General features: G+C 52.5%; 1 protein-coding gene across 5 annotated transcripts in view; it reads left to right on the top strand.

Moving 5' to 3' along the window:
- Positions 1-16,719, top strand: part of DOT1L (DOT1 like histone lysine methyltransferase) — a 74,308-nt gene that overhangs the window by 43,832 nt on the left and 13,757 nt on the right. For all 5 annotated transcript variants that reach the window (XM_066276860.1, XM_066276887.1, XM_066276854.1 and 2 more), the window contains 14 exons: positions 3,008-3,087; positions 5,556-5,624; positions 6,341-6,447; positions 6,934-6,975; positions 8,000-8,110; positions 8,393-8,627; positions 9,698-9,811; positions 10,692-10,783; positions 11,224-11,325; positions 11,690-11,827; positions 12,972-13,097; positions 15,173-15,657; positions 15,828-15,963; positions 16,524-16,667. In XM_066276860.1, coding sequence (XP_066132957.1) covers positions 3,008-3,087; positions 5,556-5,624; positions 6,341-6,447; positions 6,934-6,975; positions 8,000-8,110; positions 8,393-8,627; positions 9,698-9,811; positions 10,692-10,783; positions 11,224-11,325; positions 11,690-11,827; positions 12,972-13,097; positions 15,173-15,657; positions 15,828-15,963; positions 16,524-16,667 — 1,981 coding nt within the window. The remainder of the gene's footprint in view (positions 1-3,007; positions 3,088-5,555; positions 5,625-6,340; positions 6,448-6,933; positions 6,976-7,999; positions 8,111-8,392; positions 8,628-9,697; positions 9,812-10,691; positions 10,784-11,223; positions 11,326-11,689; positions 11,828-12,971; positions 13,098-15,172; positions 15,658-15,827; positions 15,964-16,523; positions 16,668-16,719) is intronic.

The following is a 16,719-nucleotide window of genomic DNA, read 5'->3' as shown; positions in this document are numbered from 1 at the left end:
TCTAGTCAGCAGTACCCAGGGGCCTTTATGGTTCTGCCCTCTCACTGCCTTGGTCATCTTGAGACACTGGCCTCCAGTCTTCCCAGGCTCAGTCCCAAGTGGGGCCACAGCCCAGTTCAGCTTGCCTGTCATCATGCTCTTCCCATCAGCACCTGGGGTGCCCCCATCCCACTTCAAACCTCACTGTCTTCTCTGTTTGTCTTTGATCAAACAGGGAGTGAGCTGCTGGCTTTTATTTACAATTTCATTGTCTTTCCCTGCCATTCTGTCCTGGCTGTCAGTGCTTGTCCTTGTGTGACAGGCCCTCTGTTACTGTACCTTTATCTGCTTGTTGTGAAGGGTTTTTGTTTTGTTTTGTTTTTTAGTAAGAGAGAGATGAGAAACATCAACTTGTAGTTGTGTCTCTTTAGTTGTTTATTGATTGCTTCTCATATGTGTCTTGATTGGGGGGGGGGTCCAGCTGACCTCTTAGGCTCAAGTCAGTGACCTTGGGTTTCAAGCCAGCGATCTTGGGCTTAAAACAGTGACCATGAGATAATGTCTATGATCCCATGCTCAAGCCAGCAACCCTACGCTCAAGCTGGTGAGCCTGCACCCAAGCCAGATAAGCCTGTGCTCTAGCCAGTGACCTCATGGTTTCATACTTGGGTCCTCAGCATCCCAGGCCAACACTCTATCCACTGTGCTACTGTCAGTAAGGCACGATTTCTTTTTTTCTTTTTTTTTTTTGACATTTTATTATTATTATATTTTTTTGTATTTTTCTGAAGCTGGAAACGGGGAGAGACAGTCAGACAGACTCCCGTATGCGCCCGACCGGGATCCACCAGGCACGCCCACCAGGGGGCAACACTCTGCCCACCAGGGGGTGATGCTCTGCCTCTCCGGGGCGTCGCTCTGTTGCTACCAGAGCCACTGTAGCACCTGGGGCAGAGACCAAGGAGCCATCCCCAGCGCCCGGGCCATCTTTGCTCCAATGGAGCCTCGGCTGTGGGAGGGGAAGAGAGACAGAGAGGAAGGAGAGGGGGAGGGGTGGAGAAGCAGATGGGCGCCTTTCCAGTGTGCCCTGGCCGGGAATCAAAACGATTTCTTGATTTTAAAGCTATTGAGACTTAAAGCAAGTAGTGTGGGGATGACAGCTCACTCCATTTTCTTTTACATTTAAAAGGGGAAGTAGGCCCTGGCCGGTTGGCTTAGTGGTAGAGCGTCGGCCTGGCATGCAGAAGTCCCGGGTTCGATTCCCGGCCAGGGCACACAGGAGAGGCGCCCATCTGCTTCTCCACTCCTCCCCCTCTCCTTCCTCTCTGTCTCTCTCTTCCCCTCCCGCAGCCGAGGCTCCATTGGAGCAAAGATGGCCCGGGCGCTGGGGATGGCTCCTTGGCCTCTGCCCCAGGCGCTAGAGTGGCTCTGGTCGCAACACAGCAATGTCCCAGAGGGGCAGAGCATCGCCCCCTGGTGGGCGTGCCGGGTGGATCCCGGTCGGGCGCATGCCGGAGTCTGTCTGACTGTCTCTCCCCGTTTCCAGCTTCAGAAAGATACAAAAAAAAGGGGAGGGGAAGTAACCCCCTGTTTGTAGTTCTGTTCGTGGCACAGTTTTTGTCATGGCACAGTTTTAATCTGGGAGCACTTATAGCAGACAGCAAAGCCACAAGACTCCAAGCATGAAACTGTCTCTTACCTTTGGGTCTTCATGTGAACCAGCTGCACAAATGTTTCTAGAGTTTAGCTATTCAAAGAGTTCCTCTAGGCCAGCGGTTCTCAACCTGTGGGTCACGACCCTGGTGGGGGTCGAACGACCAAAACACAGGGGTCGCCTAAAGCCATCAATATGTATTTTCCGATGGCTTTAGGCGACCCCTGTGTTTTGGTCGTTCGTCCCCCGCCGGGGTCGTGACCCACAGGTTGAGAACCGCTGCTCTAGGCCCTGTCCGGTTGGCTCAGTGGTAGAATGTCAGCCCGTGTGTAGATATTCCAGGTTCAATTTCTGGTCAGGGCATACAAGAAAAGCAACCATCTGCTTCTCCACCCCTCCTCTTCCCCTTCTCTCTGTTTCTCTCTCTCTCTCTCTCTCTCTCTCTCCCTCCCTCCCTCCCTCCCTCCCTCCCTCCCTCTTGCAACCATGGCTCAATTGGTTAGAGCAAGTTGGCCCTGGATACTGAGGATTGCTCTATGGTGCCTCTGCTTCAGGTACTAAAAATAGCTCAGTTGCTGACCAATGGCTCTAGGTGGGCAGAGCATCGCCCCTAGTGGGCTTGCCAGGTGGATCCCCATTGGAGCACATGCGGGAGTCTGTCTCTCTATATCCCCTCCTCTCACTTAAAACAAAGAAACCTAAGAGTTTCTCTAAGTGAGCATGGATCAAGTTGGGTGAGTGAGGGAGCAGTTGGGGGAACACCTGTCCCCAGTGGGGGCAGCAGACTCCTCAGCTGTCTCAGCAGTCATCTGCAGACTGGTCATCAGCTACCAGAGAACATTTGAAAAAGCGAGACAGGCTGTGCCACACTCTCCCTTGGAAGAGCTTTGCTTCTGATCCTGAGAATCCTTGACAGGGTCACATTTAGATAGGTGCAGCCTGACTCAGTCATGCTAACTTCCTGTCTTGGTATTTGGTTATCTTCACACTCTTGTCCCCAGTTGACAGTAATGCTGCCTGCATTCCAGCCCAGAAATATCCAAGGGGCAGGCAGGGACCACCAACCATTCAGTTCAGGTTGACCCAGGGCACCTTTGCCTGCACTTGTCTATCTTGTTTTTTTCCAGAGAAGCCAGGAATGTAGTAGTCATGGAAAATTGTGAGTTGTTGTATGTTAGCAACAGACTGGGGCACCTGTTACACCCTGTGGGCCAGAGCCCATTCCCTGGGTCCGGTAGAGGTGGTGCGGGCAGAGCCTGGGGATGCCTCACAGCGGAACTGGCAGTGGAGGCGGTAGGCATCATTTGCACTGGCGCTCTATACACGTGTGAAGATGGAACCTTCATTTTACTCAACTGGAATATTATTTTGCAGTGTTATATTTGTGAATAACTTTGCCTTTGGTCCTGAGGTGGATCACCAGCTGAAGGAGCGATTTGCAAATATGAAGGAAGGTAACGTACTCCCCTTTAACCTCATCCTATTGTGGCTCCCATGTGCTTATCATGCTTCTCAAGCCACCACCCCTCAGTCTGGCTAGATTTGAAACAGATCACAGGTGTGAGAGTTCTTCTAAATCTTCATATCCATCCATTTCGGGCCCATTTGAAAGGCCTCAGGCAGCAGAGATGCCTTGACTGGTTCTCACTGTCACCTGAGGCGCCTGGTCAGGCGCCTCCCAGCTTGGTGTCTGGAGTGGAATAGACCTAACTTCCCTGCACTGCTCAGCCAGCCTGAGGGACTTGGGTGGGTGTCCAGATTAGCAAGTAAGATACAGACTGTCCGTTTAAATGTGAATCTCCTGTGGACAATAAACAGCTTTTTAGTACAAGGATGCTCCAGCTTTTACCAAAGGAATATCATGTGTATCTGAAATTCACACTAGAACCAGCATCCCTGTTTGTCTGGCAACCTTAACCTGGGGGCACTGAGGGGGGCACTGGGGCATCCAGCCTTGGTCCTTCTGCATTTTCTGGGACTTTCTTGTTTGGAACCACCCCTTCCTAGCAAGAGCCACCCTACTGCTTCTCTCTGTCTCCCTTTCCTCCATCCCAGGTCAAATAGGGAAAAGGTCATAGACCTAGATAGCTTTTATCTGCTTTCAGCATCTCTAGTTTCATATTCATGTGTGAGTATGTGTGTGTGTGTGTGTGTATGGTTGTTAATCATTTGTAAAGGTGCTATGCACTGCACCCTGCACATACCCCATCTCCTGAGCCTTCAGGCCCCTCCTTCACCACCTACATTTCCCCAGAAAAGGACTGGGATTCCTGTGACCTTGGTCCCAACCTGCTTTGAACTTTCCCAGTAGTCAAGAGTGCCTCTTTTGTTTCCTAACTCTCCAGCCAACAGTCACGAGTACACTTCAGGTCTTGAACTGTTATAGGATTTTTTAGAAAATGGCCCCTCCATCTTTTTTTTCTTTTAAGTGAGAGGAGGGGAGATAGAATTCCTCATAGTCCTGACAGGGATCCAACCGGCAACTCCTGTTTGAGGCCAATGCTCGAATCAACCGAGCTATTCTTAGCACCTGAAAGCCGGCACTTGGACCAACTGAGCTATCCAGTGGCTGTGAGTGGGAAAGAGAGAGAGAAGGGAGAGAGGGAGAAGAGAAGCAGATGGTTGTATCTCATGTGTGCCCTGACTAGGAATTGAACTGGGACTTCACACTGGGCCGTCACTCTATCCAGTGGGCCAACTGGCCAGGGCCTGCCCCTCCATCTTTTTTGATGATGCTCATGGGGTATCTGGGCTCATTTTCCTGTGGGATGTCATCTGTACTGGACTCCCCCCTTGTGGTGAGCTTAACTTTGCCCCTCTGAGCCCTGTTTTCTGTAGGTCTTAGTATCTGGTTGTCACACATGGGCTAGCTCAGGGGCAAAACTGCCTGTGAAGTCCTCTGGTCACCGATCTGTTGTCCTGCAGTGACATGCTCTCAAAAGTCCGCTCATGCACCTGTTGTGTGGGTGTTGTGGGGTAGCAGACTCCTAATGGGAGCAATCTGTGGACCCCTGGGTTTTATTTCATCATATCCCACGCTCTTAGATTCTCCATGACTTTGAATACTCTACATGGTCTCCAGCTCTCACGCATTACCTGACACAATGAGACTCCTGCCTGATTCTGCACCTGGTTGGCTCTGGGATGCATCATCCCACCTGATGGGAGACTGCTCTCAAGAACAGTCTAGGCTTTGGGGAACTCCTCTGACTGGGGTGTTGTGGGGTTGTGGTGTGTATGAATATGTGTATGTACGCATGTGTATATGGTGTGAGCCTCAAATGGATTCTTCCTGACTTCCTATTTCAATGAAACAGTATTATTTTCTTTTATTTTTTTTTCATTTGGCTCTTTTTTCTGACACTACAAAGTTTGACATTAACATGTTTACTTTGGTGTTTTCTTTAGTCCATGTGGAGCGTTGTCATAATTATAACATGAGCATCACCACTCATGTTTGCTTACCATGGCAGGTGTGACAATTTGTTTCCTCTGTGGAACGACTACACTAACATAGGATGTTAGTGTAATAGCTGTTTTTTGTGCTGCGGTTCCTGACCTGACACATAGGCTCTTTCTGTCTGGGTGGGTGTATGGGTTGCTGGTGCCTCCCAGAGTCAGCGTGGTACGTGGGATACATCTATGTATGTGGGCTTACTGGGCCAGAGGTCGGCACCTGTAGGATTTCAGGAGGTCCTGGGAAAGTTTATACAGGAAAGTTTTTGTAAGTCAGGCCTAAGCATATCTTAGTTTTGCTTTTACTTGTAGGAAATATTTAGGACTCACGATTCCTGGCTGTTTGTGTGCTCAGTGTGCTCATTTGTTCCTTTGTAGCATCCCCTGCTCTAACTTCCATTATCCTTTTGTTGGTGTATATGACTGTTTTCCCCATGAGTGGCAGTAATCAGCTTTTGTGTTTCAGGTGGCAGAATTGTGTCCTCGAAGCCCTTTGCACCTCTGAACTTCAGAATAAACAGTAGAAATTTGAGTGGTAAGAAACTCTCATTGTGCTAAATTCTTAATATGTATGGTCTTAAGCATCTAAATAGACGTGTTGGTACTGGGTCCCTCCTTGGTACTGCTGACTTCAGGGTCGAGTCATCTCTGTGTGGGCTTCCTGGGAATCCACTTGATGCCAGGAACACCCCCATCATGACCACCACAGAAGTCCCCAGATATTGCACAGTGCCCCTTGGGGACAGAAAAACCCAGGTTGAGACCTGTACATTTGACAGGAGGTTATGAAGACTTAGTGGTTCATAAGCTGCTTTGTGTGCCTGAGGGGGAAATGGCTGGTGTGTGCAATGGGCTGGCTCTGGGTGCATATTCCTTCAGCAAGAGGAGCTGGACTTCTGGCCTCCTGGGGAAGAGTCATGTTACTCTGTGGCGCCCAGCCTTAGGATCACAATTTCTGAGGTGCTAGGCATCATAGTAGCCATGTTCTTTCCAAATGGTCCTCAAGTGCTTTTCCATCCCACCCAGTCAGGCTCGTTGCCGTTTTCCTTGGACAAGCACCTGGGTTAGCAGGGACTATTGCGCATGCCGTGTGCCTCCCTGACCTGCCAGCGTGCTGCTATCCAGGCACCTCGCCAGCGTGGCGAGTGGGACGGCCCCACGTGATGAGGGCGCATGGTTCTGCTCCCTTCCTGCCTCGCCCGAGTCATTGCCCCAGGTGTGCAAGGCCCTAACCTGTGCCCGTCGTTGCAGACATCGGCACCATCATGCGCGTCGTGGAGCTCTCGCCCCTGAAGGGCTCAGTGTCGTGGACGGGGAAGCCCGTCTCCTATTACCTGCACACCATCGACCGCACCATAGTAAGTGTCCCTGTGGGTGAGGCCCAGGCCTTCCCAGAAAGCTTCCTCCATCCTCCCTCTTCCCTCTCGCCTGCCTCTACAGCACTTTCCCTGGAGGATCTGTGACACCATTGACCCACTGCATGAGTGGGAGCCAAGGGCTCTTTGTCTTCCCTCTTTGCTCCCAGTCCCTGTGTAAGGCAGACATTGTCCTGAATAACATGATGATAATGGACTTGGCCTCAGTGTCAGAGGCCTCTGGTGTTTGGGGAGCCCATGAGCAAGCCAGCCTGCTTCCCACCCAGATCACTTCATGTGAGGCAACCCTGCGGCTTTGCACAGCCCACGTGTGGGAACCTGCATTCGGGGTGGCCCTCTGGGCAGTGGTGCATCTCCATGACAGCTCCAAGGACATCTCATGTTGGGGGATGTCGAGAGTTGCTCTTGTCCTGACAGGGTTTCGGACTGATGTCTAATAAGATTTTTTCTTTCTTTTTTCATCTTTAGCTTGAAAACTATTTTTCTAGTCTGAAAAACCCAAAACTCAGGGTAAGTATGTGTTTTCCTTGTTGAACGTCATGGGTATGCTGGAACACGGGTATGCTCTTGATGAGCTTAATGGAATTTTAAATGGTAGATGGGGAGTGCTGGTTTGGGGATGGGGGTTATGGATCCCGTGGGACCACACTTCCTGTCACCAGTCTTTTGGGAACTAGGTTGAGTGAGTTTCAACCTTTAAACAACGTTGTGGTAACTTGGTGAAGTGTTGCAGAATGTAGAACTGGGAGTCACTCATGGACCACCATGTTCAGAATTCAAGATGTTCCTCTCTGTACAGCTGCTTTTAAGCAGTGCACCATGCTTATTAGAGGGGAATGGCCTAGATTCTGACATGGTGGTTTTGCTGCCAGTCAGAAATGCCCAGTCCCTGCAATGCCCAGTGCTCGAACCCACCTCCTCTAAACCTCAGGACATCTGCCCAAATGTCTGTGTTTCTGGAGATGTCAACAAACGTCTGAGCAGGAAGTCCCCGCCCCCTGGAGTCCCATGTCATTCCAGCCATACTTGGTGTGTCTAGGTCTTAATCTCCTAGCAAGCTAAGCCAGCCAGAACCATCCTCTTTCACTTTCCCGTGGCCTGACCAGTAACTCTCGCTTAGCACAGATGGGCCTCGTTGCGTGGCTGCGTGTACTGCCCGAGAGGGGAGAAGCCTGTCAAGCAGTTCTTTGCCTCACATTCAAAGCCTTTTTGTCTTTGATTTCATTTCCTTGCACACACCACACACAGTACAGAAAGCTATGGGTTTCTGACCCAGGAGATCTGGGGGTGTCTACACCCATGGAATAGGCACACACATGGCTCCAGGCTGGCTAAGGGGCCAGGGACAGCTCACAAGCTTCTCTGCTTCAGTTTCCTCCTCTACCGTGGTGAGAGGAGTTGACATGAACAGAGCATGAGGTAGGCCAGTTGACCTACCTCAGTGGCTGAGATGATGCTGGCACTTTTGGGTCATGTCCACATTTTCGGGGACATGTTGGCACTTTGGGGGACATGACCAACTCTTGCTTTCAAGGAGGAACAAGAGGCAGCTCGGCGTCGGCAGCAGCGAGACAACAAGAGTAATACGACCACCCCCACAAAGGTGCCTGAGAGCAAGGCAGCTGTGCCTGCAGACACCTCCGTGGTAAGCACCCTGCACCCTGGGCTTGGGGCTGTGTGTGGCTGTTGATGAAGACAGACCCTGGTCGCCCTGCCCTCACCATAGAGCGAGGGGCTCTTCCAACCAGGAAGGTGGTGCTGGTTCATACACGCGTTTGTCAGCACTGATCATTGGGCTGGAGGAGGGAGAGGGCTCCTGGGGTGTGGGCTGTTGCTGTTCAGTTTTCAGTCACTCTCCTTGATCCTGTGTTGTCGGCGCATTAATAATAGTGTGGGAGTTGCTCTCTCAATGGCCCCTGTCCACTAGGATTCTGGTGCTGAAGAAGAAAAAACAGCAACGACCACTATCAAAAAGCCGTCCCCCTCCAAAGCACGGAAGAAGAAGCTGAACAAGAAGGGGCGGAAGCTGGCCGGCCGGAAGCGTGGACGTCCCAAGAAGATGAGCACTGCAAACTCCGAGCGTAAGCCCAAGAAGAACCCTACTGCACTGGACCTGCTGCACGCCCAGACTGTGTCCCAGACGGCGGCGCCCTCACCGCAGGGTGAGCCGGTCCTCAGAGCCCGCCCCAGGGCCCTCTTGCTGCTCAGGCTATATGGTTCATGCTTCCAAGGGCACCTTGGATGTCCTTGGGGTTCACCTGGGCCTCGCTTCACCCCAATAGTCTGCCAAGAGTGAGCCCTGGTGGAGGCTTTCCTGTCACATTCTGCTAGCCACGGCTTTTTTTTTTTTTCCATTTTTTCCGAAGCTGGAAACGGGGAGGCATTCAGACAGACTCCCGCATGCGCCCAGGATCCACCTGGCATGCCCACCAGGGGGCGATGTTCTGCCCCTCTGGGACATTGCTCTGTTGCGTCCAGAGCCACTCTAGCGCCTGAGGCAGAGGCCAAAGAGACATCCCCAGTGCCCGGGCCATCTTTACTCCAATGGAGCCTCGCTGTGGGAGGGGAAGAGAGAGACAGGAAGGAGAGGGGGAGGGGTGGAGAAGCAAATGGGCACCTCTCCTGTGTGCCCTGGCCGGGAATTGAACCTGGGACTCCTGCACGCCAGGCCGACGCTCTACCGCTGAGCCAACCGGCCAGGGCCTAGCCACGGATTTGATAAGATCAGCAGCTATGGCAGAAATGACACTGCTCGTAGAAATTTCTTAGATTATGAGGGCATTCGTTTTGCCTTCTAGAACTGCTAAGGTGCAGTGTCTGGTCATGCCTTTGACTATAGCAGCTGCTTGAGTCTTATATTTAAAAAAGCAGAGCCTGACCAGGTTGTAGCGCAGTGGATAGAGCATTGGACAGCGACGCAGAAGACCCAGGTTCGAAACCCTCAGGTCGCCAGCTTGAGCCCAAGGTTGCTGGCTTGAGCAAGGGGTCACTCGTTCTGTTGTAGCCCCTGGTCAAGGCACATATGAGAAAGCAATCAATGAACAACTAAGGTGCCGCAATGAAGAATTGATGCTTCTCATCTCTCCCCCATCCTGTCTGTCCCTATCTGTCCCTCTCTCTGTCTTTCTCTGTCACAAAAGAAAAAGCAGAAAAGTTCCATAGAACAACCTGGAGTTCCCCAGGAGATCATACTGGTCAGTTGTTAACACATGAATTCTGCTGTCTCCTGCAGATGCATACAAGTCACCTCACAGCCCATTCTATCAGCTACCTCCCAGTGTGCAGCGGCACCCCCCCGACCAGCTGCTGCTGGCACCCACCCCGCCAGCACTGCAGAAGCTGCTAGGTAAGCCAGCACCGTGAACGCTGTGGGTTCACATGTGAATTCCAACTTAACATCTCTGTGAGGAGAGAGGAGGGTTTGAGGTTCTGCCTCTCTGGTTAGCCTTCTGTGATGTCTGTGGCAGGCTGACCACACTAGAGTCCTGACGGCTCAGGTCAGTTTTGACAGGTGCCACTCAGGCTTTCAGGCCAGCAGGGTCTGTGTGGTTGTTTTAGGCTGAGGTTCTGGCCCCCAAGGGACACTGGGCCATGTCTGGGGACGTCTGTAGTTGTTACACTGTGGGGGGCTTCTGTATAGAGTAGGGGAAAGGGATTCTGCTCAGTCCCTCACAGTGCTTAGGATGGCCTCACAGAGGCTGACCCAGCTCCAGGGTTCTTAGGGTGGGGGCAGGGCCCGTCAGAGATGAACTGGGTCTGTGAGCCAGTTCAGAGGCCTTGTGAGCTAAGCATCTGCTTGCCTTGGACTCAGCCATGAAGCCTCTCATTTCTAAAAATGCAGTGAAGGAAGCTCCCTCAAATCATGGGAGCCATCAGTCTCCCCAGTTCAATATCAATAGTTTGTGTTTATAGGGGAAATTGGCAGATTTGGTCACAGGAACCCACAGTCTTACGGAGAAGGAAAATTTGGGTGGGGATGGGAGGAGCTGCAAAGGGCTCAGCAGGGTTGGGGGGACTAGCCATAGGTGTGTATGGGGGAGTGATATGAAGTCAGCATGGGTACCAAAGGTGCTGGCACAGTGACAGGCACTTTTTAGCAACATCTAACAACAGGGCAGAGGGATCTTCTAGAGAAATTTGAGTGCCTATCCCTCCCCACCACCACCACAGCCTTCAGCCTTAGCCTGTTGGTTTCTGTACTGAGACCTTGTCTCCAACTCTCCTAGAGTCCTTCAAGATTCAGTACCTGCAGTTCCTGGCGTACACGAAGACCCCTCAGTACAAGGCCAGCCTACAGCAGCTGCTGGACCAGGAGAAGGTAAGGGGTGCCTGCTTCTGTGGTCCCAGTGTTTTGCAGAGGGGTAAGCCAGGCGAGTCTCCCACCTGCCAGGCCTCTCATAGCCCCAGGACCTCCCAAAACATGCCTTGCTTCCTGTCATATCCCCATGTCCCTGCTTAGATGGCCTGCACTGCCTGTGCTGAGAGATGTCTATAGATAGCAGTTAATAACTCAAATAGCCACTGAGTGGTGCCACCTTCCGATAATGTCCCAGATGGAGGACCGGCAGGAGTCCCGTGTATGCATGCATTGCTGCATCTGGGCGTAGGGAGGGAGTAGCTCTCGCACTTCCCAGAACAACAGTGCTCTTTATTATGATGGGCTGAGATGTGTCACATCAGTGCTCCTCCTTGGAGCCGATTTGAGGGAAGGGATGATATGGGTGGGGCTTATAATCACTGGTCCTCTGTCCCCTACAGGAGAAGAATGCCCGGTTGCTGGGTGCTGCACAGCAGCTGTTCGGCCACTGTCAGGCCCAGAAAGAAGAAATAAAGAGACTCTTCCAGCAGAAACTGGATGAGGTAGAGCTGCCCAAGGCCAGGATGACCCAGATACAGAACTGAGGGATGGGCAGGCCGGGGCCCACAGCCTGGGACAGCTGAGATATGGAAGGCCTGTTTCCTTTCTGGTTCTTTCTGGTAGTCTGGGACCTTGGCTATGGTCAGAGGGCTGCTCCCTGTCCAGCCCCTTGTGGGGCCTACACAGGCTTATGTCCTAGATTCACTCCTTTACTCCGCTCTCTGAGGGACTATACCTCCTTTATCCTGTCTTTGGCTAGCAAGGTGCCACCCTGCCCTTCTCTGGGCATGAATAAGTCAGTCTCCTCCCTTTTCCACCATTGCTGCATTTCCCTGCAAGCCCAGCCTTGCTGTTGTGTATCCACAGTTGGGAGTGAAGGCGCTGACCTATAGCGACCTGATCCAAGCGCAGAAAGAGATCTCAGCTCACAACCAGCAGCTGCGAGAGCAGACAGAGCAGCTGGAAAAGGACAACAGGGAGCTGAGGAGCCAGAGCCTACAGCTGGTACGTGCCCAGCACATTCCAGAGTGAGCAAAAGCCTTATATCCCAGGCCAGGCAGAGGGCTGGGTGTCCCTCGGTTGATGGACTCGAAGGCTACCGTTCTGATGTGTGTCCTGACATAGTGAGATGATCCAAGAATGCTTGTGGGACCCAGCACGTCCTCCTGAGGACATTTCCTATGGCCCCCTTAGTCTGCAGCAGGAAGACCAAGGGCCCGTCCTTCTCTCATTCCTAGCTCATTTTAGGAGTGCTGCTTTTCTTGCCTCTCAGAGTACATGAGCTTAAGCAAGGCCTGGGGCTGGGGCTGGAATGTGGTTTGTTAAATTCCTGTCAGGGGTATCCCAAAGGTTCATAATTTCACTAGACAGTCCTTTATTTTATTTTATTATTATTTTTTTGACAGAGAGAGAGAGACAGGAACAGCTCTGCCCATCTGGGGTGTTGCTCTGTTGCAAGGGAGAGAGATGAGAAGCATCAATTCTTCGTTGTAGCACCTTAGTTCATTGATTGCAACTACAATCAATCTACAACTACAACTACAATCCTGCTATAGCAGAGCAAGCTACCCCTTGTTCAGCTAGCAACCTTAGGCTTCAAGCGAGCAACCTCTGGGCTCATGCTAGAGACTATGGAGTCATGTCTATGATCCCATGCTCAAGCCAGCAACCCCACGCTCAAGCTGGTGAACCCGTGCTCAAGCCAGCGACCTCAGGGTTTCAAACCTGGGGCCTCTACATCCTAGTCTGATGCTCTATCCACTGCACCACTACCTTGTCAGGCTAGACTGGCCTTTTAAGGGGAACTAGATTTTCCCAGTCCATACTCCTGGGGACTCATGGCACCCAAGATTGGACGTGCAGACCTTCCTTCTAATGGGCCCCATGCATGCTTCATTACATGAGATCCTTTACCATGCTCCTGTGGGCATTTCCTATGGGGACTCTGGTTTCCTTGGGCCTCCTATACAGCTTGGCCTTCCAGAAGTGGGAGAGAGAGAGGAACTGGGGAACTGGTCCCCAGGAACACCTGCCTTGTTTGTGTTCCCCCCAGACCCAGTGTCAGGATGAGAAGAAGGTCTGGGGGAGTCCATCTTGGCCTTCACACAACTGTGTAAATGCTCATGGCCACAACTGCCCTTTCCCACAGCTGAAGGCTCGGTGCGAGGAGCTAAAGCTGGACTGGTCCACACTGTCCCTGGAGAATCTGCTGAAGGAGAAGCAGGCCCTAAAGAGCCAGATCTCTGAGAAACAGAGGCACTGCCTGGAGCTACAGGTAGGGGGCCCAGGAATGGGGAGGCATCAGCCTCTCTGGGTTTCAACCATGGTGTTAGGAACATGGTCAGTGCCATTGGCAGAGACACCAAAGCTGTCCTTCTCCCAGGAACAGGGTACTAGTTTGGGTGTCACATTAACAATAGCCTAACATTCCATTGTCGACCTGGAGGGGAACACGGAGCAGGGCAGGTGGGCAGCACCTGATTCCAGACCTAAAGGGTGCCTGAATGGCTCCTGGTGAAACACTTCTGACACAGTCACTGAACAGTCTTTTTTTTTTTTTAATGTTTCTGAAGTTGGAAATGGGGAGGCAGTCAGACAGACTCGCATGCACCCAACTGGGATCCACCCGGCATGCCCACCAGGGGGCGATGCTCTGCCCATCTGGGGTGTTGCTCTGTTGCAACCAGAGCCATTCTAGCGCCTGAGGCAGAGGCCATGGAGCCATCCCCAGTGCCCGGGCCAACTTTGCTCCAATGGAGCCTTGGCTGCGGGAGGGGAAGAGAGAGACAGAGAGGAAGGAGAGGGGGAGGGGTGGAGAAGCAGATGGGTGCTTCTCCTTTGTGCCCTGGCTGGGATTCGAACCCAGGACTCCTGCACGCCAGGCCGACGCTCTACCACTGAGCCAACTGGCCAGGGCCTAGTCACTGAACAGTCTTGTCTTTGCACGTTAAAATAGAACAGCTTGTGGCCCTGGCCGGTTGGCTCAGCGGTAGAGCATCGGCCTGGTGTGCGGGGGACCCGGGTTTGATTCCCGGCCAGGGCACATAGGAGAAGCGCCCATTTGCTTCTCCACCCCCCCCCCTTCCTCTCTGTCTCTCTCTTCCCCTCCCGCAGCCAAGGCTTCATTGGAGCAGAGATGGCCCGGGCTCTGGGGATGGCTCCTTGGCCTCTGCCCCAGGCGCTAGAGTGGCTCTGGTCGTGGCAGAGCATCGCTCCCTGGTGGGCAGAGCGTCGCCTCCTGGTGGGCATGCCGGGTGGATCCCGGTCGGGCGCATGCAGGAGTCTGTCTGACTGTCTCTCCCCGTTGCCAGCTTCAGAAAAATACAAAAAAAAAAAAAAAAAAAAATAGAACAGCTTGTGCTTTGCTTGATGGGGTAACTCATTCATCAAGATCAGCTAGAAAAAAGTGCGGAGAAGAAAGCATACCATAGAAGCCATGGCTGAGTTCCCAAATACAGAACCTCCAAGTAACAATAAGGAGAGTAGAGGGAGATAGGCAGCATGAGCTTGGTTTTGTGCTTCGTGTGTATAGACTGCAGCCTCTGCTGCTGCATCTCCTCAACCCAGCTTCATAACGTGGGGCATTGCCGGTTGCCACATCCTTGGGGCTCTTTCAAGTGGTTTATTATTATAAAATGAAATTGCAGTGAATTTCTTTGCATCATTGTTTATTTTAAAGATAATTCTTTAACTACATAGTCCCCAGGCTAGATCTGTGAGCAGTTTAAGGCCCTGTGATATGTGGCCCAGGTGTCTCATGCCCACCACGCAAGCAGTGTGTGTCATAAAAAGAGGTTTGTTGACTGTTACCAAAGCCAGGACTTGTTTCCATGGATGTACCTGCAAGAGAAGTCTGTACAGAGAATATACTTGGTTTCTGGCTCTTCTATGTAATAAAGAAATGATATATGTTCTTATAGAAAAAAAAATCAAAGTGTAAGGGAAAAAATGACTTGTGTCCTGACCTCTGGAAGGAAACGCTATTTCAGGGTTTTCCCAATGTTGTATATTCACGGGAGCACCATATTATCTGTTCCTTACCTTCCTGGAGATGTTTTTCCGTGTCAGCAGATGCACATCTGCAGAACTGCTCTTGAAACTCAAGTGCTGTCTTGTTCGTCCACCCAGAGCACCCTGACCGGATTTGGGTGGTTGGCTGCTCTGGCCTCCCCGTCATACACAAAACCAATCTACCTCTTTACAGATATTCGGGGTGGGCATCCTTCTCACTCTCCCAGGATAGTCCCCTCCAGTGGGCTGCTGGGTATGGCTGGGCCGACCTCTACGCTGGGGCCTTCAGCAGATGCTTGCCCCAAGCAAGCTGCAGACCTGACACCCTCGATCTTCTAGATCAGTATCGTGGAGCTAGAAAAGAGCCAGCGGCAGCAGGAGCTCCTGCAGCTCAAGTCCTGTGTTCCACCTGATGACAGCGTGTCTCTGCACCTGCGAGGAAAAGGCAGCTTGAGCCGGGAACTAGAGGTGGAGCCCAGCCGGCTACACCTCGAGCTGGACTGCTCCAAGTTCTCTCTGCCCCACTTCAGTAGCATGAGCCCAGAGCTCTCCATGAATGGCCACACAGCCAGCTACGAGCTCTGCAACACGCTGAGCCGGCCCTCGTCCAAGCAAAACACCCCCCAGTACCTGGCCTCCCCACTGGACCAGGAGGTTGTGCCCTGTACCCCCAGCCACAGTGGCCGGCCCCGGCTTGAAAAGCTGTCTGGCTTGGCCTTGCCAGACTACACCAGGCTCTCCCCAGCCAAGCTTGTGCTAAGACGCCACCTGAGCCAGGACCACATGGGCGCTAGCAAGGCATCCACTGGCGAGTTGCACCCACGGTGAGTGTGTGGGCCAGCGGGTCAGTTCCTGGCACCCTTGGGCTGTTAAAGGGTCTTAAGAGGTGTTCATCAGTTTGGAAGGGTTTGGTAGGCCCAGGTTGTCAACTCTGAATGCAAAGCCACAGCCACAGTCTCCCCAGAGAGTGACCGAGGTGGGTGTCTTATTTCAGAGCTGAGCACATCAAGGAGAATGGCCTTCCATACCAGTGCCCAGGCCTCACCAATGGCATCAAGCTGAGCCCTCAGGACCCACGGCCCTCATCCCCTGTGGCCTTACAGATGACAGGAGAAAAAGGCAGCGAGAAGGTATGGACAGCCACCAGGGGTGAAGGGGCCCTTGGAATGGGAGCGGGTGGGTCTTCTCACCTGTGCCTGAGCCAGGGCTGTAGGGGGCTGCTCAGTGGTCATCCTGAGCAGGTCTGTTAGGAGAGAATATCCAGGTGAGGGCAATGGAGCCAGAAGAGGGTGGGGCGGGTTGAAGGGCTAGGTTTTTGTCAGTTAGGTCCCCACCCTCATTTGCTTCACCATCCTTAGACGAGACTAGGAGAGTGATAGTAGAACCCTCTTAGGGAGGCATTGCCTATGGAGACAGGAAGAAGAGGACAATTCTACCTTTGTTCAGGTGGCAAGTTTGAGAAATATTGGAAGGTCATAGTGTAAGGACCTGGTGGTTGGTGACAATTGTGATGGGTAGGGGCCTGGAAAGTCAGGAGAAGCAGTTGGAGTTAGAGGGGTAGGTGTTACTGGGATGAGGGAACCATCTGTTATAGAAGTCCCTCATCCATGGCTGGAGTGTCACTGTATCCCTCAGGTGGTACTTGTGGGGTTTACTGATCAGCAGTAGCAAGTGGTCTGCTTGTCTGTAGGGTCTGAAGGAGCGTGCCTATGCCAGCAGCGGGGAGGCCATCACCAGCCTACCTGTCAGCATCCCGCTCAGCACTGTGCAGCCCAGCAAGCTTCCTGTCAGCATCCCCCTGGCCAGCGTGGTGTTGCCCAGCCGCGTCGAGAAGGTGATGAGTGGGCACCATGTGTGTACTGGGGGGGCATCCAATTCTGTGCTGC

This window comes from Saccopteryx bilineata, chromosome 1, assembly GCF_036850765.1.
Source record: "Saccopteryx bilineata isolate mSacBil1 chromosome 1, mSacBil1_pri_phased_curated, whole genome shotgun sequence".
Classification (NCBI taxonomy): Eukaryota; Metazoa; Chordata; class Mammalia; order Chiroptera; family Emballonuridae; genus Saccopteryx; species Saccopteryx bilineata.
The sequence above is the reverse complement of the archived record's forward strand: the minus strand, read 5'-3'. Positions and strand labels throughout refer to the sequence as shown.